This window comes from Narcine bancroftii, chromosome 9 (genome assembly GCF_036971445.1).
Source record: "Narcine bancroftii isolate sNarBan1 chromosome 9, sNarBan1.hap1, whole genome shotgun sequence".
Lineage (NCBI taxonomy): Eukaryota > Metazoa > Chordata > Chondrichthyes > Torpediniformes > Narcinidae > Narcine > Narcine bancroftii.
In genome coordinates, this window is record NC_091477.1 from 119516741 (window position 1) to 119540915 (window position 24175).

General features: G+C 46.8%; 1 protein-coding gene across 1 annotated transcript in view; it reads right to left on the bottom strand.

Annotated features, from left to right (window-relative positions):
- The window catches only part of dhx36 (DEAH (Asp-Glu-Ala-His) box polypeptide 36), a 77203-nt gene that overhangs the window by 45719 nt on the left and 7309 nt on the right, over positions 1-24175 (bottom strand). The window contains exons 3-11 of the mRNA XM_069897498.1: positions 23240-23402; positions 21278-21316; positions 18073-18243; positions 17324-17403; positions 11559-11633; positions 11238-11404; positions 10047-10128; positions 9188-9331; positions 320-425 (exon numbers count right to left, since the gene is read on the bottom strand). Of these exons, the coding sequence (XP_069753599.1) occupies positions 320-425; positions 9188-9331; positions 10047-10128; positions 11238-11404; positions 11559-11633; positions 17324-17403; positions 18073-18243; positions 21278-21316; positions 23240-23402 (1027 nt within the window). The remainder of the gene's footprint in view (positions 1-319; positions 426-9187; positions 9332-10046; positions 10129-11237; positions 11405-11558; positions 11634-17323; positions 17404-18072; positions 18244-21277; positions 21317-23239; positions 23403-24175) is intronic.

Sequence of the window (24175 nt, forward strand, 5' to 3'; positions counted from 1 at the left end):
TTCAACTTAATTCTTGGCTCCAGTAAGTCCTCTGACTATTTCCTGGAGCTAAGCATCCAGATCAATTTCAAATTCAATGTCCCACATACTGAGACACTGAGAAAATTCTCAGTAGTTAATCTCGATACCAAAAATAAAGCTAGGAAGTGGACAAACCTGCAAACCAAGAACCAAAGCTGCTACTGACAGCTCAATGATATCTTAACATGCATTTCAAGACAAATTGTCCATCAATATTTCATTCCAACCATCTCCAAACGGAGCAGATTATGGATAAACAAAAGGATTTCACTGAACTTGATTCAAATAAAAATCTTACCTCCCCAGAGAGAACAATGTGTCTTATAAGTTCCACAATCAGATTCAGATCAATTTTATCATCTTCGTTTAGTATTTCCAAAGCCTCGATTGTACTGTCAGAATACCTAAAAGAGAATGGAAAGCCAAAGGAAGTCCATTTGTCAATGTTCCCGACTGTCACATCATGTTCATTGCATAGAAACATTTTGTTCCAGAATCTATTTTAACTTGATGTAATGGAATTTTCTTCATCTAGCTGGGTGTGCCTGGTTCGATAACATTTGTAAAGTTCAACACCACCCCTGACAAAAAGCAGACTACTTGATTGGAACCTGATCCAATGTCAATATCACTTAGTTGAAGAAGAAAATCTGCAGATGCAAAATCCAGTGCTGTGCACAAAATGCTGGAAAAACTCAACAGGTCATGCAGTATACATGGGAAGTAAAAGGGAATGAGTGTCGACTGCCTTTTAGTTCCAATGGTTGCTGAGTGACCTGGTGAATTTCTCCAGCATGGCTATGTATGCCTATGTTACTTGCTTGCAGTGAGTGATAACTACAAGATACAATCTTGCAACATGCCAACACTTCTTCCACAGTATCTTCCCAATCCATAATCTCTAACAACTGGAAGAACAAGAAAAACAGGTGCCTAAGGAAACATCACTTCCAAGTTCTTCATTAAATCCAGCACCATCCCAAATCAGTGGCTCCTCATTGTTGGATCAAATCTTGGGGTTCCTTATGCAGTTTCTGCAGTGATTCTTAGAGGTGATCAAACAGCACCTCTCAGGGGCAGTCAATATTGGCTTTACTGCTGACATTCACAATCCTAAATTAATTGCTCTGAACCACAGATTTTTGAAATCAAATAAATTGGGAGATTAAGGACACCAATGAAGTATTGATGGAAATTTTTCACAGAAATCAAAGCTTGGACTCTCGGCATTGCCCCGGGCCTCTCGGCATTGCCCCGGGCCTCTCGGCATTGCCCCGGGCCTCTCGGCATTGCCCCGGGCCTCTCGGCATTGCCCCGGGCCTCTCGGCATTGCCCCGGGCCTCTCGGCATTGCCCCGGGCCTCTCGGCATTGCCCCGGGCCTCTCGGCATTGCCCCGGGCCTCTCGGCATTGCCCCGGGCCTCTCGGCATTGCCCCGGGCCTCTCGGCATTGCCCCGGGCCTCTCGGCATTGCCCCGGGCCTCTCGGCATTGCCCCGGGCCTCTCGGCATTGCCCCGGGCCTCTCGGCATTGCCCCGGGCCTCTCGGCATTGCCCCGGGCCTCTCGGCATTGCCCCGGGCCTCTCGGCATTGCCCCGGGCCTCTCGGCATTGCCCCGGGCCTCTCGGCATTGCCCCGGGCCTCTCGGCATTGCCCCGGGCCTCTCGGCATTGCCCCGGGCCTCTCGGCATTGCCCCGGGCCTCTCGGCATTGCCCCGGGCCTCTCGGCATTGCCCCGGGCCTCTCGGCATTGCCCCGGGCCTCTCGGCATTGCCCCGGGCCTCTCGGCATTGCCCCGGGCCTCTCGGCATTGCCCCGGGCCTCTCGGCATTGCCCCGGGCCTCTCGGCATTGCCCCGGGCCTCTCGGCATTGCCCCGGGCCTCTCGGCATTGCCCCGGGCCTCTCGGCATTGCCCCGGGCCTCTCGGCATTGCCCCGGGCCTCTCGGCATTGCCCCGGGCCTCTCGGCATTGCCCCGGGCCTCTCGGCATTGCCCCGGGCCTCTCGGCATTGCCCCGGGCCTCTCGGCATTGCCCCGGGCCTCTCGGCATTGCCCCGGGCCTCTCGGCATTGCCCCGGGCCTCTCGGCATTGCCCCGGGCCTCTCGGCATTGCCCCGGGCCTCTCGGCATTGCCCCGGGCCTCTCGGCATTGCCCCGGGCCTCTCGGCATTGCCCCGGGCCTCTCGGCATTGCCCCGGGCCTCTCGGCATTGCCCCGGGCCTCTCGGCATTGCCCCGGGCCTCTCGGCATTGCCCCGGGCCTCTCGGCATTGCCCCGGGCCTCTCGGCATTGCCCCGGGCCTCTCGGCATTGCCCCGGGCCTCTCGGCATTGCCCCGGGCCTCTCGGCATTGCCCCGGGCCTCTCGGCATTGCCCCGGGCCTCTCGGCATTGCCCCGGGCCTCTCGGCATTGCCCCGGGCCTCTCGGCATTGCCCCGGGCCTCTCGGCATTGCCCCGGGCCTCTCGGCATTGCCCCGGGCCTCTCGGCATTGCCCCGGGCCTCTCGGCATTGCCCCGGGCCTCTCGGCATTGCCCCGGGCCTCTCGGCATTGCCCCGGGCCTCTCGGCATTGCCCCGGGCCTCTCGGCATTGCCCCGGGCCTCTCGGCATTGCCCCGGGCCTCTCGGCATTGCCCCGGGCCCCTCGGCATTGCCCCGGGCCCCTCGGCATTGCCCCGGGCCCCTCGGCATTGCCCCGGGCCCCTCGGCATTGCCCCGGGCCCCTCGGCATTGCCCCGGGCCCCTCGGCATTGCCCCGGGCCCCTCGGCATTGCCCCGGGCCCCTCGGCATTGCCCCGGGCCCCTCGGCATTGCCCCGGGCCCCTCGGCATTGCCCCGGGCCCCTCGGCATTGCCCCGGGCCCCTCGGCATTGCCCCGGGCCCCTCGGCATTGCCCCGGGCCCCTCGGCATTGCCCCGGGCCCCTCGGCATTGCCCCGGGCCCCTCGGCATTGCCCCGGGCCCCTCGGCATTGCCCCGGGCCCCTCGGCATTGCCCCGGGCCCCTCGGCATTGCCCCGGGCCCCTCGGCATTGCCCCGGGCCCCTCGGCATTGCCCCGGGCCTCTCGGCATTGCCCCGGGCCTCTCGGCATTGCCCCGGGCCTCTCGGCATTGCCCCGGGCCTCTCGGCATTGCCCCGGGCCTCTCGGCATTGCCCCGGGCCTCTCGGCATTGCCCCGGGCCTCTCGGCATTGCCCCGGGCCTCTCGGCATTGCCCCGGGCCTCTCGGCATTGCCCCGGGCCTCTCGGCATTGCCCCGGGCCTCTCGGCATTGCCCCGGGCCTCTCGGCATTGCCCCGGGCCTCTCGGCATTGCCCCGGGCCTCTCGGCATTGCCCCGGGCCTCTCGGCATTGCCCCGGGCCTCTCGGCATTGCCCCGGGCCTCTCGGCATTGCCCCGGGCCTCTCGGCATTGCCCCGGGCCTCTCGGCATTGCCCCGGGCCTCTCGGCATTGCCCCGGGCCTCTCGGCATTGCCCCGGGCCTCTCGGCATTGCCCCGGGCCTCTCGGCATTGCCCCGGGCCTCTCGGCATTGCCCCGGGCCTCTCGGCATTGCCCCGGGCCTCTCGGCATTGCCCCGGGCCTCTCGGCATTGCCCCGGGCCTCTCGGCATTGCCCCGGGCCTCTCGGCATTGCCCCGGGCCTCTCGGCATTGCCCCGGGCCTCTCGGCATTGCCCCGGGCCTCTCGGCATTGCCCCGGGCCTCTCGGCATTGCCCCGGGCCTCTCGGCATTGCCCCGGGCCTCTCGGCATTGCCCCGGGCCTCTCGGCATTGCCCCGGGCCTCTCGGCATTGCCCCGGGCCTCTCGGCATTGCCCCGGGCCTCTCGGCATTGCCCCGGGCCTCTCGGCATTGCCCCGGGCCTCTCGGCATTGCCCCGGGCCTCTCGGCATTGCCCCGGGCCTCTCGGCATTGCCCCGGGCCTCTCGGCATTGCCCCGGGCCTCTCGGCATTGCCCCGGGCCTCTCGGCATTGCCCCGGGCCTCTCGGCATTGCCCCGGGCCTCTCGGCATTGCCCCGGGCCTCTCGGCATTGCCCCGGGCCTCTCGGCATTGCCCCGGGCCTCTCGGCATTGCCCCGGGCCTCTCGGCATTGCCCCGGGCCTCTCGGCATTGCCCCGGGCCTCTCGGCATTGCCCCGGGCCTCTCGGCATTGCCCCGGGACTCTCGGCATTGCCCCGGGCCTCTCGGCATTGCCCCGGGCCTCTCGGCATTGCCCCGGGCCTCTCGGCATTGCCCCGGGCCTCTCGGCATTGCCCCGGGCCTCTCGGCATTGCCCCGGGCCTCTCGGCATTGCCCCGGGCCTCTCGGCATTGCCCCGGGCCTCTCGGCATTGCCCCGGGCCTCTCGGCATTGCCCCGGGCCTCTCGGCATTGCCCCGGGCCTCTCGGCATTGCCCCGGGCCTCTCGGCATTGCCCCGGGCCTCTCGGCATTGCCCCGGGCCTCTCGGCATTGCCCCGGGCCTCTCGGCATTGCCCCGGGCCTCTCGGCATTGCCCCGGGCCTCTCGGCATTGCCCCGGGCCTCTCGGCATTGCCCCGGGCCTCTCGGCATTGCCCCGGGCCTCTCGGCATTGCCCCGGGCCTCTCGGCATTGCCCCGGGCCTCTCGGCATTGCCCCGGGCCCCTCGGCATTGCCCCGGGCCCCTCGGCATTGCCCCGGGCCCCTCGGCATTGCCCCGGGCCCCTCGGCATTGCCCCGGGCCCCTCGGCATTGCCCCGGGCCCCTCGGCATTGCCCCGGGCCCCTCGGCATTGCCCCGGGCCCCTCGGCATTGCCCCGGGCCCCTCGGCATTGCCCCGGGCCCCTCGGCATTGCCCCGGGCCCCTCGGCATTGCCCCGGGCCCCTCGGCATTGCCCCGGGCCCCTCGGCATTGCCCCGGGCCCCTCGGCATTGCCCCGGGCCTCTCGGCATTGCCCCGGGGCTCTCGGCATTGGCCCGGGGCTCTCGGCATTGGCCCGGGGCTCTCGGCATTGGCCCGGGGCTCTCGGCATTGGCCCGGGGCTCTCGGCATTGGCCCGGGGCTCTCGGCATTGGCCCGGGGCTCTCGGCATTGGCCCGGGGCTCTCGGCATTGGCCCGGGGCTCTCGGCATTGGCCCGGGGCTCTCGGCATTGGCCCGGGGCTCTCGGCATTGGCCCGGGGCTCTCGGCATTGGCCCGGGGCTCTCGGCATTGGCCCGGGGCTCTCGGCATTGGCCCGGGGCTCTCGGCATTGGCCCGGGGCTCTCGGCATTGGCCCGGGGCTCTCGGCATTGGCCCGGGGCTCTCGGCATTGGCCCGGGGCTCTCGGCATTGGCCCGGGGCTCTCGGCATTGGCCCGGGGCTCTCGGCATTGGCCCGGGGCTCTCGGCATTGGCCCGGGGCTCTCGGCATTGCCCTGGGACTCTCAGCAAGTTGTAATAATAAATGTGTAGGTGAATTTCTGGAGCTTGCTTGGACACTATGGAAAAACAACTAGAAATATACAAGCAAAAAAAAAGCTGCTCGAACTCAGAAGGTCAAGCCAGAAGTCCTGATGCAATATATATACATCAACAACCCTTCCCTCCATGGTTTCTTTTCTTCCTCCCCCAAGTGAAAGCATCCAGCATACTAAAGGACCCATCACACGCCATAAACACTCTCATCTCCTTCCTCCCATCGTCCTTTCCTGCAATCATCGGGCTCCTGAATGAACCCCACAATAGTGCGATTGGGCTGCTCTTGCTTGGTCCACACTGGTTGTTCTTTTCATTGTAATTCTATGCTCTGTAAATTGTGCTCATTACATGGCTGATTGTTAGACTGCTCCCAGAGGAACCCTTCTCACTGTACTAGATATAATGTGACATCGCTTTGCTCCAGATATTGCTCGACCTGCTGTGATACTTTTTGCTTCAAATTCCAGCATCTTGAAATTCACATTTCTAAAGCTAAACAAAGTGATTCAATCCAATGCTTTAATTTTTGTTCATTGCTAAAATGATTCAAAATTAATCCAGTCTTGTGGAAGATTCAAATATTTGACAATTTTCCTTCTTAAAAATGTAGTTATTGCAGGGCAATCATGAATAAAGGCACAAAAGGTTACATGAGTGAACGCTCAGCAGCTTTAATTGCAACATACAAAATACTTTGGGATCCACACACCAGATCGAAGACTCAAGACTGACTTGGCTCCTGACACACAGGCACTTAATCATATTTCACTGTGATGTAGTGCAGAAAATAACAACTATTGTTACCCAGCTGTTCATGCAATTCAATCCAATCCATCAAAAGTTGCACATTTCTACAGGTGTACCACGAAGAGCATTCTGACTGGCTGGATCACTGTTCTGATAGGGAGGTGCTAATGTGAAAGACAGAAACAGAGGGTTGCAAACTTGGCCAACGCCATCGTGAGGTTTAGTCTTCACTCCAGTAAGGATATCTTTAAGAGGTAATGTCTCAAGGAAGCAGCCTCCATCATCAAGCACATTCACCACCCCTCTTCCATCAAGAGGGAGGTACAAGTGTCTGAGGATGCACAATTTTAATGAAACAGCTTCTTCCCCTCGGCCATCAGATTTCTGAATGGACAATGAACCTATAGACACCTGATGTTTTTGCGCTAATTCTTTATATCTTGTATTTACGGAATTGTAATTTTGCACCTGTAATTGCTGCTGCTAAATAACAAATTTTGTGACGCGTTCATGACAATAAATTTGACTGATTTCGCAGACTTTGCTCCATTGCCCCCAATGTCCACTAGGTGGAATCTTTCCCTGCTGATTACTTTATTTAGCTTATGGTTGACAAGCTTCCTTCAGACAGCAGAATGCTCAGATTTATTTTTGCCTGACAATGAGTCTCTTATTCTCCTAACCTGCTACTTCTTGCCTCCGTTCAACGTTTCAGGCTGAGTCCTTCATCAATTGGAGAGGAGCATGTAGGCAGGCACCTGAAATAAAGTGGTGGGGGGAGGGAGAGGGGCAGGGGGAAGGAGCACAGGGTAACAGGGAAGAGGTAATAGGTGGATAAGGGAGGGAGGATAGCTCTGTGAATGGAGAGGGAAGTAGGTTGTAAGAGGGAGAACGGGGAGTGGACCAGCAGAAAGCAGAGAAGTCAATGTTAATGCCATCTGCTTGGAGAGTGCCCAGACAGAGAATTAGGAGTTACTCCTCCAATTTACGGGTGGCCTTGGTTTGGCAAGCGAAAAGTGGATGTGGGTGGGAGGCCACGAGAAAAATGCTGAAAAGTAATAGGGTTAGCTCCTTGAAAGGGGTGGAGAGCTGGAGGAAAGGAGACAGAGATAGGGAAGAGAGGGGAAACGTTGAGTGGCCAAATGGAAACCGGAGAAGTCAATGTTAATGCTATTCGGTTGGAGGGTGCCCAGATGGAATCACAGCATCTGAAGATTCTCCATCACTCACATGTTCCTCTCCAATTGATGCACTCTGCATCCAGCAACATCTGTCAGAGCACTCACTACAACCTTCTCTCAAAGACAATGAAGGGAAAGACGAAGGGCTCAGGCCTGAAACTTTGGTTATATATCTTTGCCTGCTATAGACACTGCGGCACCTGCTAAGATTCACCAGCATTTTTTTTGTAACAACTAATAATCACAGCATTTGCAGATTTCCTTGTTTCACACAAAGAAATAACGATGTTGCCAGCAATCCCTACAAGACCAAAAAGTGAAAAACTACAAAGGCGACACAAGACAATGGTGTCTGCGTCAGCATGTACCATCCAATTAGTCCATTTTCAGTAGGCCTCTCGTCAGTTTGGAAACCAGCAGGAAAATAGACCTGTCAAAAATGTCAGTCTTCCTCTAGACATCGACAGCAACAGTAAGAACCTTGGTTCAAAACTCCACGCAAATCAAACAGTCATGAAATTCAAGATGTTGATTTTAAGCATCGTTCAAACCTTCAGGCAAAATTTACAAGGACAACAATTATCTTACGGTGACACACAAAAGTGCTGAAGAGGACATGCAGCCATGGAATGAAAACACCTGGACCAAGGATGGGAGTTCTACAATGGAAGGAGGAGGAAAGATGGACATGCAAATGGGTTCACATTCACTTGGAACCAGACACATCATACCACTCCAAAGCAATATTTTTAAGTGCAGTTACTATTGTTGTATGGTAAATGTGACGATTTATGCAGGGCCAAGCCTCTCCCTCTTCAAAAGTTGGTAAGGCCAGTTAGTATTTAGTAAGTGGTAAATATTGTAGCTTGTTCACCCACAATATCATCCATGCTATTCAATACAGTCAATTAGATTTAAAAAAAAACATCCAAGAGCACAAGTGCTGAAAAACTCTGAAAGACAGCACCTACACCAGTCCAACATTCTCTACCCCTGTAGGGTGTCAGCATGGATTACTGTACACAATTCTCTGGAGCAAGACTTTGCCTTAGTTTCTGACTCATCACTAAGACAAGTAAATACTTTGATATTTCACAGATGCTCCCGCTGTCATTTTCATTCAGCTTCACTGTCACTTCGTGAAGAATCATCCGGCTTCAACAAGGGCCATTCTGCCCAATTCATCCATGCCAACCGTACCACATTAAGCCCATATCCTAGCACTTGAGCCACTGCTTATCGATGCCTTGTCATACTAAAATATTAAAGAATGTATCCCACCCAGTCACATTCTCTTCTCACCCTTTTGGTCAAGTGCAGGATGTGGAAGCAATGGAGAGAGAGAGTGAAGAGAAAATTTACAAGAATGATACCTGGATTGGGGAACGTGTCTTGAGGGAAGGTTAACAGAGCTAGGGGTTTTCACTTTGCAGCAAAGAAGGATGAAAGGTGACTTAATTGAGGTTAGGAGAGCCATAGATTGGGTGGACACCTTTTACCAGAGCCAAGAGTAGCAAACACCAGAGGACATCTGTACAAAGTGAGGGAAAGAAAATTTAAGGGAAACGCCAGGGTTAGGATTTTTTTTTTAAATATAGTACAGTAGGTTCTTGGAATGCATTGTCAGGGCTGGTGGTGGAGGTAGGGACATTTGAAAGACACGAGCATGGGGTTAAAGAAAATTAGAGGATTATGGGTGTAAATAGGGAAGATTTAGATTATTGAGTAGGTTTCTATCAGTCGGCACAACATCATTGGCCGAAGGGCCTGTACTGTCTATGTTCACTAACACAGAGCAATGTCTCCTCCGTTACTACCCACCTTCCTTGCAACTCTCTTTTATACACAGGCCACTGCAGTTGATATTCTTCCTCCACCTGTTCTTTCTCCGGTCGAAACATGCAGCCTTGCATGAACCTTCTCTTGGATGATGGCCTTCGAACATCTTGGTTTTGTGGGCTATAACTGATGTAAAATGAAAAATACACCAATATTACAAGGAAGAAGAAACCATCCATTTTAAATCCCAATGCACATTTTCTGATTTTCAGTAGGTTGTGAGATTTAAAAACATTTGCTCATTTTAAAATGCATTCCATCTTTTGATGTGGATAAAGAATCAAGCTTAGCAAAGGGAACAGAACATCCAATGTAACATCTTTTAAAAAATCAGCATTAAAACACTAATAGCTAGAAAATGTATTGCTATAACTTGGAATTCTGATTTTGATTTGTGAATGGACAGATGGCATGCAGAAGTTTGGAGTTGTATTCCACGAGAAAATTACTTGCAATTTAAGTGATAAATATCATTCTTTTTATGAAATATGGAGACCATATTTACAAATTGTTGGTATTAAAATGAACCTCGAACATTCCCTTTCTCCTATCGGTCTCTATGTATATATATATATATATATATATGAAAAAGTTTATAAGTATCAGAAAGTGAAGTGCTCCTGTGGTAGTTTTCTTGTCCCTTTTCCTTTTTTTTCTTTTGTAGTTTGTAGGGGTTTGGGGGAGGGGGTGGGTGCGATTTAGAGGTTTTCTTTCTTTTATTTATTTTTCTTTTTTATATATAAAATACATGTATTTGGATTAAGTTTGAAATATTGTGATATGCTTGTTAAGAGGTTTTATATTAAATAATTATTTTTTAAAAACTAACAAACTGACTCACTGAAGCAACTCGATGACATCCTCCAAGATGTACTCTTTCACTGGGAAGGTAAAACCTGGGATATGTAACATGGGGCAGTTTCCTGTATGAAAACATACAAAACAACGATTCTGAACAATGAACAACACCATAACAATCTGTCACAAGGGATCGTGGCCATTGATACCATTCAGAACTGCCACATTGGAATATCCAGAATGGAAATGACTGGATAATTTCTATATCAATTATTTGAGGTGATTACACTAGTGGAGGTGATTAAGACTAATTTTACCCACGTTTATCAGTAATTCTCCTCCACTGTTTATTTTTATGAATGCAGAAATTCCTTCTTTTTTATTGGGAGTAACTCTGGTTCCAACTTCAATAGATTTCATTTTCTTTGGAGTTGTACAACGGACTGAGACCAGAAGACCAAATGGCATAAGAGCAGAAATAGGCTATTTAGCCCATTGAGCCTGCCCTGCCATTCAATCATGAGCTGATCCATTTTCCCATTCAGCCCTCTGCCCGGCCTTCTCCACAAAAACTTGATGCCCTGGCTAATCAGGAACCTATCAATCTCAGTCTTAAATACACCCAATGACTTGGCCTCCACAACCGCCTGTGGCAACAAATTCACAGATTCACCACCCTCTGGATAAAAAAAAAATTCCTCCACATCTGTGTTTTTAAGCAGATACCCTTCAGACCTGAAGTTGTGGCCTTTTGTCCTAGAACTCTCCCACCATGGGAAATAATATCTACTCTATTCATTTGAGATGTTTCACTAAAATCCCCTCATTTTCTTAAATTCCAATGAGTGCAAGAGCCGTCAAACACTCCTCTTACGATAACCCTTTCATTCGCCAAATCATCCTTGTGAACCTTCTCTGAACCCTCCCTAATGTCAGCATAATCTTCCTTAAACGAGGAGCCAAAATTGCTCACAATACTCCAAGTGAGGTCTCACCAATGTGTAAGACTACATCACACCCTTGCTCTTGTATTTTATTCCTCTTGAAATGAACCCCAGCATTCCATCAACTCAACCTGCAAGTTTGCCTTAAGGGTATCTTTCACGAGGACTCCCAGGTCCCTTTTTGCAGGACGAGCCCCTTCGTAGGAGGAACCATAACCCTTCCTCCAACCAATCAGGTGACAGTGCTATAACAACTGAATAGTGAGCTGGAATATTTCTATCCCACTCACCAAAATACTCTGAAAATTGCTCAGCGTTTAGAGTTGCACTCATCAATATCACTTTTAAATCCGGTCTGAAGGGCAGAACATCCTTAACAATCGTCATCAGCACATCCGACTGCAAGCTCCTCTCGTGAACCTCATCCAAAACCAGATGACTGATGGTGGACAAAAGACTGGAAAGAGATTTTTTAAAAATCTGTTAACGAGACCAGTGTTGCAGAAAATAAACTGGAACTTGACAAATCACGAGCATAAATGATTATTTTCTTATAATGGAATCAAATTTGATCGACATAAATGTGCCAATAATACTTAATATATACTTACGTATCTGATTGAAGCCACTGAAGAATAATTCCTGTAGTGCAGTACAAAATGGATCCTTGTTTGCGTGGGAAGCGACTAAGAAGCAAGACATGTATTAAAATTAGCAGAACAGCAAAATGTTACACTTCAGCCAGCCAATTACAAGTCATGTGGCTCAGAGCAGGGCACTCAATAACACCAGACATTATATATTCCCTTTAATTTTAATTAGCTAAACAGTTCACAAATTGGAACAAACTAGGCGCACCACTGTTTAATAATCTACATCTCCCCAAGTACCTCAAACAGCAAGATTAAAAATCTTTTCAAGTCAGAGGTGGAAGACATTAGGATACGTCTGGCATTTTAAACGGGTGCAGTCTTAAGAATCCCAGAATCCAAAACATATTTAATTGGCCTCAAATGTCAGGTTGAAAGAAATGAGGGATGAAGGATTTTAAAAAATATATATGTCTTTAGACATACTAAATGTTAACAGGCCCATGGGACTGTGCTGTCCAATGAATCTACAACCCCCAGTACGTTTGTTTTGAAAGGTGAGAGGAAACCAGAGCCCCCGTGAAAAACCCACGCAGCCACAGCGAGAATATACAAACTCCTTACAGACAGCATGGGATAGGAACCCCGGTTCCACTCGCTGGCACTGTAACAGCGTTGTGCTAACTGCTATGCCAACTGTGCTGCCCAGACTGTCACCTTGGAGGACTGAAAAGAAATGAAGGTTGGGTGAATGGCAAAAGATGCTTGAGAGTTACAAGATTTCATCTGCAAATGTACAGCACCCAATCAAACAGCAGCAGATAAAAATCACTTGGGTGCAGGGAAGAGAAGTCTTGGAGATGAACTGATTGTATTCAAAGAGTGCATAAAAGAACTGAATGGCATGGAAAATGATGATATGATCCAACTAAATGAGTTGGAAATTAGAAAGATCAAACATCTATCACGTCGCATTCTGAAATACATTGGCTGGCTGCAGCTCTGCCACACCAATGACAACACAAAATTAAATGCAACGTCCTTTCTGGTAATTTTACAAATATGCTCTCCCAATATTTTTCAGAGGTGTCTTGCAAATTTCAACAGAGTATTCTGATTGGTTGCATCAGTCTCTGATATGGAAGTGCCAACGGGTTGTAAACTCGGCCAGCGCCACCATGGGTATTCGTCTTCACTCCATTAAGGAAATCTACAAGAGGCAGTGTCTCAAGAAAGCAGCCTCTATCAAAGACCCCCACCACCCAGGTCATGTCCTTTCCTCACTGCTACCCACAGGAGGTACAGGAGCCTGAAGGCAAACACACATTACAAAAACAGTTTCTTCCCCTCCTCCATCAGATTTCTGAATGGACAATGGACATATTTTTTTTCTCTTTTATTTTCCTTAAATCTTGTATTTGTAGTATTGTAATTTATAGTGATTTTGCACCTTTATTATGCAGAATAAGATCCAAAATAACGCATTTTGGAACACATGTTCATGATTCTGCTTAGTTTTCAAACTTTAAATATCCTTGTCTGATAATGGGCATGCTTCATTTTTAGGAGGTACAAATGGATTTTCAAAAATTAATAGGGCAAAACAATATTATTCTCCTCTAATAGTATCAAGCTCTGCAGTTTATTTTTTGGAATGTTGATGCTGCAAAACAAGCAATTATAAACTGTCCCCAAATGCCCTCGAGAATGAGGTGGTAATCCTTGTGAAGATGCTACATAATTTTGTTGGGCATGAAGCTCCAGGACTTTGATCTGGTGTCAATTTAGGTTTATCTTTCCAATTCAGGATGGTGTGGAGCTTGGAGAACCTGCAGATGGATGTGTACCCACTGCCCATCTCCTTGATGAAATGAGAGATGCTGCACAAGTGGTCTAGAGCAGCCATTCTCAGCAGCACCCCCACCCCTTCCTCCTCTTCCTCTTCCCACCCCGTGGGCCACAGCGTATTTAAGTAAAAAGCCTTGTTTTCTTTACAACTCTCGTAACAAAGGGTTTTTTTAATGCAGTTGGTAGGAGGGAAGTACAGAAGAAAGCAAAACTTGACTGTTTCACAGGGAAGGGGGCTCATAAATTTTGAGCAGAGACCCAAGGGGATCACAGCCAAAAAGGGTGGAGAATGGCAAGTCTAGATATGTAACCACAGTACAATTCACCAACCTCTGCAATTATAGCAGCAAGGTATATTTCAAAGAATAAGCACGACTGAAGCAGCAAGTTTTCAAATGAACGTTAAACTGAGTTCTAGTCTGGCCTCGCTCAGTGGACTAAAGAGGCAAGATTCTCTTCAGTGATCTTTAAGATAATGGGAGGACCTTGCCTGAAGCCAGCACATCAAGGCACATCAATACCTCTACTTTCTCAGAGGTTTGAGGAAATTTGGCATGTCATTAAATACTCCAGCGAATTTCTACAGGCGCATCATGGAAAGCATACTGCCTGGTTGCCTCATGGCCAGAATTGGAAATTCAAATGGCCGGAAGCCTGCAGAAAGTGGAAGACTGAGCCAAGACAACCCTGACCTCAAGTCCATTGAAAACATCTATAAAGGCAGCCAACAAGTTGGGTGGCACGGTCAGCGTAGCAGTTAGTGCGACAGTATTACAGTGCCGGGAACTCGGGCTTGAATCTGGCGCTGTCTGTATGGAGTTTGTTGGCTCTCCCCGTGTCGGGTCGAGGACATTTTGGTGCCGATATTTTGGCCCTTGCAGTTTGTCACTGGACATTTTGACCCACCCACCCCACTCACCATCTGGTGGCCGACAATGTCCAGCCGCACTGCCTGAACTCCTGGCGTTGCAGCAGGAAACCCCTCCCCTGGCAAACAAGGGCTTATTTAGCTTATAGCAATGAATTTAAATTATTTAAAATAGTTTGGGAACGAGGGCTTTTGGTAAATTTGCTATGTTTAATTACATATCATGGAATATATAATTGATAAATCACATGAACCTACGTGATTAATTATAATAGGTGATTATTCGTATACTAAGAATAACAATAAATCCCAAAAGATTTGTCGAGGGAAGCGGTTTCATGCAGGGAGGGAGTTCCTGAAACACAGGGGATCAGGCAGTGCTGCAATGCTAGGGGTTCAACGCTGGAGTTTAAGGCATTTGCAGGCAGTGACCGGTGCGGGGAGGCGGGCAGCGCCAATCTGTGGGCGCCGAATGTCCAATGGGCTACAGAAGTCTTTTTTCACCAAAATGCCCAGCGCCAAAATGTCCGATTCTACCCATGTCTGCATGGGATTCCTCCAGATGCTCCAGTTTCCTCCCACCTTTCAAAACATGTAAGGGTTATAGATTAATTTGGATGTAATTGGGTGGCACAAGTTTAAATGACCAAAGTCATTTTTTACTATGTTGTAAATTTGTTTTTAAAAACACCATGCTGGACATAATCTCTTCTCGCTGATTATCTTCAAGCAGAAAGGACAGATCCCTGAAATCCAGCACATCAGGGTTAAAGAACAGCTTTTAATCCAATAACTAACAAACTCTTCAACCACCCCATACTACCCTCGTCATTAACTGCTCTGGGACCAGCAGAGGTTTTGTTTGCAGTATTGAAACTTCACTTTTTTTTTCTTGAACTAAATGCGACTGCAAATACTTTTCTGTCCTTTTACATTTATCATCTCTTTTTCTGTCTTGTCATACTGTGATTATTATAGTTCTACTGTTGTAATTGGTACATTTCATGTACCTGTTTGGCTGCAGGAAGAAAGAATTTTGGTGCTTCTGAACATCGTACATACAACACTCTCATCATACTTCTCCCTCGATCAGACATGCTCTTTAGATCATAGAAAACTTACAGCACAATTCAGACCCTTCAGCCCACAGAGTTGTGCAGAGCATGCCCCTACCTTAGAAATTACTAGCCCTCCATTTTTCCAAGTTCCACGTACCTAGCCAAAAGTCTCTTAAAGTGTCCACCTTCACTACCGTTGCTGGCAGCCCATTCCACGCACCCACCACTTGGCGTAAAAAAACTTACCCCTGACATCTCCCCAGCACCTTAAACCAGTGTCCTCTTGTGCCAGCCATTTCAGCCCTGGGAAAAGGTCTCTGACTACCCACACGATCAATGCTTCTCATCATCTTAAACACCTCTATCAGGTCACCTCTTAATCTCCACCGCTTGAAGGAGAAAACCCCAAGTTCACTCAACCTGTTTCCATAAGGCCTGCTCCCTAAACTAGGAAACATCCTCGTCAATCTCCTCTGCTCCCTTTCTATGGTTTCCACATCCGGTAGTGAGGTGGCCAGAACTGCGCGCAGAGTACTCCAAGTAGGGTCTGACCAGGGTCCTATATACTGAGGCTGCAACATTACCTTGGTTTGCAGGTGATGTGAAAAGACTGGCTGCACCAACTCGCTGATACATTTCCAGTAACAATAACAATTATAATAATCAGATGCATTTAAATTGCACTTTTAACAAGCCAAGTTTCCACAGGGCATTTTATGGCAGCATTATCAAACAAAAATGCCAGTTTTGTTTACATTCCATTAGTTGCAAAACACGGATGAAGCCCCAGAGATCAAAAAAAAATGCTCGAAAACATAGGCCTTTGCATTACCTATTTTGTAATATGCATGAATTTAATTTATGGTCAAGTATTTTCATAATCCCTCTGGGTAATCTTAATTCCCATCGCAATGAATTTTGTAATTTTAGGCAACCCCCACCTCGATCCGGTGACATTCCATTTCTCCCTTACCTGCCGTGGTTCACACATTTCTCTTTCCTAACCCAATGATCTCTTCTCATATCTCCAACCTTCTTTTGTCTATTATCTTATCATTTCTTGCATGCCGCCTCCCCCTCTCAATTTAGTCCCATTTAAGGGTGGCCAATTCAAAATGCAGATTGATCGTTTGTCTCCGTAGGGTACTGCCTGACCTGCTGAGTCCCTCCAGCTCACCTCTTCCAGCATTTGCAGTTCTCAAGTGTCTTTTTTTTATAGCAGAGATCAATAAACCAAAAGATTAATAAACTCAAAATCAATAAGCCAAAGGTGGTGCTGAGACAAGCAATTAGGAGCCAGGATAAATACTATACACTTTCACCAGTTATTGAAACCATTGCAATTAGTCTTCGTTAAGCTACAAAAATCACTAGATACACACCATTAGTTTCAATGCACCGAACAAGCATTTTAACTCCAATTTATACAATTAAGTTGAGAAAGTGTAAGTGGCAGCTTGGAAGGATTAAATATAACTAGACAAAAAGGTGTCATACTTCACAGGAAGCAGAAGAATGAAGAGCTCGTATTTTCTGCTCTCTGAAAGCAAGTGTTCGAAATCAATGCCCACATTTCATGGTTGATCTTAGCTTAATGTTTTTGTCCCGATTCCTGTTTCTTCTCTAATGACAATCTACATCAACCTTACTTGGTGACAATCATATAGTTACTCAAAAGTTCACTGTATTATATGCTTCCTTGCTTCCCGAAACTGGCTACAAATGCTTTGGGACCCCCACAGGTTGTTGAGACCCTGATGCAAATATTTTGGGGATTATTTAAACATTGCGCACAGCTGCAATCATCAAAACAGGCAGATTGACAATTCCTGGATGAGGCAAATCCATCTGATTTGCAGTTTTCTCTTTGTATGCAGGTAGGTTTACAAAATAAGGGAATCAGAAGAATCCACAAGTCAGGCATCCAACAGCCCAATCTACAGATACAAATTTCCCTTCTGGTGTGACAGAAGAACTGTTCATCAATGGTGTGCGAACCAGTGGAAACTGACCTCTGCAAGCGGATCTGGTAGCCAGTACTGTTGCCATCACCACAGGCTTCAGCTCTTTCTGCCGCCACTCTCTCAGCTATCTAAAGATACAAAAACAGTCAGCATTTAGTTGAAGGTCATTCAACCCCTCAGATCTTCTCTAACACCCGTCAATGATCGTCAATCTCTACCTGCTTTTGTTCCATATCCTTTGCCCAAGGAAAATTCACTCAGAGATACAATTAACGCTCTACATCAGTGAGACAAAATGCAGATTGGGTGACTGCTTTGTCAAGCACCTATGCTCTGTCCAGGGGCTCCAGCCAAAATTCCTGGTTGCCAACCGTTTTATAATACCCCCACCATTGCCACATGTCTGTCCTCAACTTCCTTCACCACCAGGTTGAGGTTAAACGCAAACTTGAGAAACAACACGTGTTCCTCCTGGACAGCCTGAAACCCAGTACCATGAACATTGATTTTTTTTTCTAGGTTTAGGTTACACCCCCACCTCCATCTAGTTCCGCTGCTTCAATCTCTACCTACTTGTATTTCTTTTCCTTCCAACTCTCCACTCCTCCTCCCTAGCACCTCTCCCAACTTCTTTTGTTTAATGATTCAAGAATTGTGCCCTTTTTAAAACAAATTTTGGCTCACTTCTTGGCAGATGCTTGCATTTCTCCCCACATTGAACTCAGATGCTTTGTGTTGCAATGCCACATTAACCAGAAGCATCAGACACCGAGGTATTGCTGATCGAACAGACTTACAGATATAGCGCTGATTCGACGCGGTTGGGTGCACACAACCTTGCACAGGGAGCCCATTCCTCTCTCGATGTAGTCGTCCAGAATGAACTGGGTCACCTGGGTGGTTTTCCCACAACCCGTTTCTCCGCTTATGACAACCACCTGATTTGTGTTTATCAAGTCTATCACTTCCTGTAATTCACAATTTGGAAAAAGAACAAGGTTAGTCAAGGATTACAGAGATAGTAGTGCTTTTGTGTCAATGTTCCTAATTTTCCGTGACCATTTGTGGAACTTTGCTGAATTATTTACAAATATGAAGTGGAAAAAACACTGTTTTGCACACTAAGTAAATTAACCCATACTTAAGAACACCAGGTAATACAAAAACAAATGTGCAAAGAACAGTGCTACAGAGAAATGGTCAGTTAAAACAACGCAAGGGATTCGATGAGGCATGGTCTGAGATTAGGAGAGCTTTTCTTAAACTAGTGAGAATGTCAAGTTCTGCAGCCACCACTGGCTTTAGCTTTGTGCTTCATTTATTCCCATCTGCAATGAATAGGCGCAGCTCAATATTACCAGTCCCACTTGTGGGAAGAACGACAGCGTCAGATGCTACTTCTAAAACCGCAGGACACTATTCTGACCAAAAGTGGAAAATGAAACATCGAGTCAAGATTTTTTAAAAAATTCAAGTGCTGCCAGGTGCTCCAGCAGTTTTTATCCCGACCTGGCCTGCTGACATTCATAGAATTTTATTCGGTAGATTTCTTTCCCCTTAGCAATTATGACTGTGCTTTAGAATTAACTCATCAGCTGTCAAAAGGCTTTGAAGTATCCCGAGTTCTTCAAACGTTGAGGAACCAACAAGGGAACATTCTATTTTTCATCTAGTACTGTGAAATGTGAAAGGATGAACTGAGAATCTGGCAGTTTCAGAACTTTTAAGGAGTAGTTGTCACAGGATATCTTTTATCAAGGTTGGAACTTAATTCAATTTGAAATCAAGGTCTCACATCTCATCAAGGAAACTGTAAAGGTATGAATTAGTAGCTTACAATGGTAGATTGTGAAAAGAATAAAGAAACTGGGTAACTTTTTAAAAAAAAAATAGCTTATGGCAAATGTATCCCATTAAGGCATGAAAAGCCAACAGGAAAAGTAGCACAACACATCTTTGGATCAAAAACAAAAGAATCCCAATTTATTTTTAAATTTTATTTATAGCTGATGCCGGCCATTTAAACCTCTGCCACTCAATTATCCTACACTCCCTACATTTTTGGGAGGGTGGGAGGAAACCGGGGTACCCAGGGAAAACCCACACAGACATATGGAGAACGTACAAACTCCTTAGATGGCGCCGGATTCGAACCCAGATCACTAGCTCTGTGGTAACTGCTACACTAACCATGCCGACCATTTTTACGCAGCAACGAGGATTGGGAAAATTTCAGTAAAAACAAAGGAACCAAAGTAAAGGAAGAAATCGATAAGGGAAGGTAACATAAGCAATTAAACAAGTAGCACAAAAACAACCATAAAGCTCTTGTAAGTGTAAAAGGGAAAGGTCAGAAGTGAATCTGGACTCCTTGCAGGAGAGACACAGATGAAATAATATTGGGAATTAAGAAGCAATCATAGAAACGAAGTATTTTAAAGTAAATTATTTAATCTTAGCAAGAGAAAACAAAGGAAACCTAAAATAGTGAAGAGCTACAAATGCAAACCTGAAGAAGATTAGTATTAGTAAGAAACAAAAGCTTTGGAGGAATTAACAGGATTGAAAACTGACCAAATCTCCTGGACCCACTAACCTGCATCTTAAAGTTTCCAGAGAGGTGGTAATAGAGACAGCTGACATCCACCCTCTCCTCATGCACCAAAATGATCTGTACCAAGTATATGATCTATTCCTTTCTTGAAATATGGTTAGTGTGATGCTATTACAGCACCAAGCGACCCAGGTTCGAATCTGGCACTGTCTGTAAAGTGCTAGCACGTTCTTCCCGTGTCTGCATGGGCTTTCCCCAGGTACTCCAGTTTCCCCCCACCCTTCAAAACATGGGGGGCGGGGGCTGGGTAATAGGTTAATTTGCATGTAATTGAGCAGCATAGATTTAAAATATTCACTTCAGTCAATTTAATTCAAGGGAACTTTTTAAAATGGGAAAAAAAGTCACAGAATATTTGTACAAAATGAGGTAAAGGAGCCAATAATGCAAGTATCCTTGAGTGATGATACCTAGTCCTTTGTCCGATTGTTAAATCTAGTCTGGGAGTAGAAGGCTGAATACAAAAAGGCGAATTTCACAGGCAATAGAGATTGCTCAAACTGGGTACTCTAGTGACTAAAGCAAAAACATTATTCATTCATTCGCTACAGTGTTAAATTTTGAAAGACAGCTGATACCGCAACTTCTTAGGAATGACCTCCTGAATGAGTTTTTCATTAATACAGTCACATCTCTGCACTGATCAATGGGTCAGGGTTACATTTTTTGTCTGTGAAATCAGCAGAAATCAGCTGACAGCAGAATATTCCATTTAAGCTAAACGTTTCTACAGGTTTCGGAGCTAAATATGCCTCTGCAGAACGCTTTATTATACACTGCAGAACAATCTTCCTTCAGCACCATTACCAAATGCACATTTCAAACTGGAAATGGGTTGCCATTGAATTGGAATGCTATTTCATCCAGCCAATCTTGCGTGGCATCAAATTTTGACCAGCTACAGAATTAAAAGAGCTCTGATATATCGACCACAGATAAAATTTATTTTGTTTTTTTAAATTTGGTCATTTGCCGTTTCAGCCCACGCTCTTCAAATATGCCAATCAATCTACAACCTCATACACTCTGAAGTGTTGAAGGAAATCGGAGCACCCAGACTAAACCCACACAGACAAGGGAAGAAAGCACAAATTCCTGACAGACATCGCTGCGTTCAAACCAGCGTTGCTGGCACTGTAATTGCATTGTGCTAACCGTGCAGCCCAATGTTATTAACAACCCCCTTTGTACTTCCAGCAACAATCCACATTGTATACCTCAGGATTAATTTACAATTCCAACCAAAATATCTTTCAAGTTTGATGGAATTTTAAGATAGGGTTGTCTGGCCATGGGTTTAGAAATTGTTGATTGACAGCTTGCACACTCAAACTCTGAAGGAAGTTGATTTTTCTACATTATACAATTTTTAAAAATAAAATACTTACATGTTTCATCGAGTATGAGGGGAGTTTTTCTCGAAATTTCTGAGAAACAAAAAGGTTAAGAAAACAATGTTACTGGGTGTGATTAAAGACAGCAAATAAATTAAGAAAACTAGATGTTAAAAGTACTCCCACTGGTTTAAGTGGGAATTATGACACACATTAAATGCAGCTAGCAGTTAGACAATGCTGATGCAGAAAACAAATGCCAAAATGTCAGAACTGCAGATGGTGAAAGAAATGGAAACACTCAGGTCAGGCAGAATCTGCAGAAAGAAAAGCAGTGTTAACACCTCAGGTCAAAGACCTTGCATCAGAGGGAAGAAAGTGAAATTTCTTTGAAATACAAATGCAACTAATTTGCTACTCTACAATCTGGTACAATAATTATTATTTTCTCCAACTAATAGCAAACATACATTCAGCTAGTAAAAGACAAATGGAGCAACTCAGCAGATGTCACAAGGTTCGTAGGAGGTAAAGATATATACCTATGTTTTGGGCCCGAGTCTTTCTTCAAGGTAGAAGTGAAAAAGCAGACAGGTGTCTGAATTAAAAGTGGTGAAAAGGGAGGAATGGGAGGGGGAGGAGTCCAGACTAACAGACAGAAGGTGTTAATTCAATAGGATAAGAGGACAGGAGAGAATTTCTGGGGGTAATAGCCACGCCTCCTGAACGCTGCAACAATGTGCCAGCCACCCCCAGGCTGAAAGGGGATGCATTTTTGTGCAAGAGATTTGAGAATGATAGCACATATCTTGATTTCCTCCCCCCCCCCCCAACAAACACACGTCAAGGTTTAATTATCATCTCATCCAAAAACCTTAACATGTAATAAAAGAATATACTGCCTAATGGGAAAAAAACCCACCATAACTAAAGGATATTTCTTCAAGCTGACTATCACTCTCATCTAAAGGTTTTCTATTTAAATGAACAAGGACAACAGGTACAACAGCCTCTTTTTATGCTATGGGATTTTGTTATCCTATCCCAATTGTTTTGAAGAACCAACATAATTTTAAGAGCATGAGGGAAAGCAGAAAGAATGACGTTAAATAGATTGCTTTTTAAAAAGGTCAGTATTGGCACCACAGCCTCCTTCTGTGCCGTAGAATTCTAATTTTAACCCAAAAGGAGAATTTAGTATCTTTGCCCTCCATTTTCCTGCAAGGGCCATATGGGATCTCTGAAGGAGATTACTAACCTTGAATACTGATCGAGAAAACTCCTGCAACTATGAGAAAGACATTTGTGGGTTGGATTTAAATTTAAGTTTATATCCAACCAACTGCAGCACCCAAACATTTATTCCATTTTTTGCTGTCAATAACAAAATGTTGATAAAAAATACAGCAAGTAATAATGCAGGTGTACCAGATCAGAGAGAGATAGGAAAGGGGACTAATACAAGACCTGGACCTCCCCAAATAAGCCTTAGCACCATTATAGAATATCCCAAAATGCCAGAGAAACTCAGTGGGTCACACAGCATCGATAGGAAGTAAAAAGCAGTCGACGTTTCGAAGCTGAGCCCTTTGTCAGGAAACAGGAAAACAGGTTGATGCCTGAATAAATGGTGGGGGAGGGGGGAGCTGAGAGGAGGAGAGGAAGGGGAAGGAGGAGGAGCAGACTAACAGGTAAAAGGTGGATACAGATGGGAGGGTAGAAGAGAGAGAAATTGAGAAGTGATGAAGGAAGAGGTCAAACGGCTAAGAAGCGTAGCTCTCTGAAAAGGGAGGGAAGGGGTCAGCAACTGGAGGAAAGAAGACAGAGAGGTTGGGAATGAGAGAGCAGGGGATACAGGGGTTAACAGAAAATGGAGGTCGATATTAATACCATCTGGTTGGAGACTGCCGAGAGGTTGCTCCTCCAATTTGCAGGTGACTCGGATTTGGCTGTGCACAAGATTGTGGACAGACCATCATATTCTCCACATCTCGGCACAAGTCTCAAGAGCAATACCTTCATCTCCTGGTATCTTGAATTAGTTGCCTTCTTCAGAAGATCTTCCTTCAGCTCCTCATCCAAGAAGACATCCTGAGTAATGGTTTCAAAGAGGTACGCCATGTCAGCAGAAGTTTCTAGTTTAACCTCTTTGTTGGTTGAAGTAGAGGAAGAGGGATTTCTACAATGAGGGGAAAAAAAACATTTATGCTCAAAAAGTACCTGAATAACCAACCATCTCAATAAAGGGCCCTGCACCAAAATGTTAAATGTTCTTTTTCAAAATTTTATTTACAGCACAGTAGAAGCCAATTTCAGACATTTACACCCATGGTGCCCAATTACACCCAAATTAACCTACCACCCCCCCCCCCCCATACATTTTGGAGAGAGGGAGGAAACCAGAGCACCCGGGAAAAACCACGCAGACATGGGGAGGACATACAAACACATGATAGTGCCATATTCGAACCCGGGATGCTGGCTGAGATAACTGTAACTGACCATTTCTACCCAATGGGTGTTGCTTGAACACCTGAGATAACTGTAACTGACCATTTCTGCCCAATGGGTGTTGCTTGAACACCTGAGATAACTGTAACTGACCATTTCTACCCAATGGGTGTTGCTTGAACACCTGATATAACTAACTGACCATTTCTACCCAATGCGTGTTGCTTGAACACCTGAGTTCCTCCAACAGCTCTATTTGCCAAGAGTTAGTTTATTGTCTTTCAAATTATTTCCAAAATTGTAGGCTTATCGTTTTTTTTATTGTATGATTTGCTATTTCAATTCAACCTTCATCTTGAATGCACTTTTCAGTTTTTGATATATCCCCTGTAAAATGTTTAAAATTGTGGGAGATTTTACCTGGCCTGTACAATTTTTTCAATGCTGGAGGTTCAGATCACTTAGTAATAATGTAGTTGCAAATTTGAAATTCCAATGAGC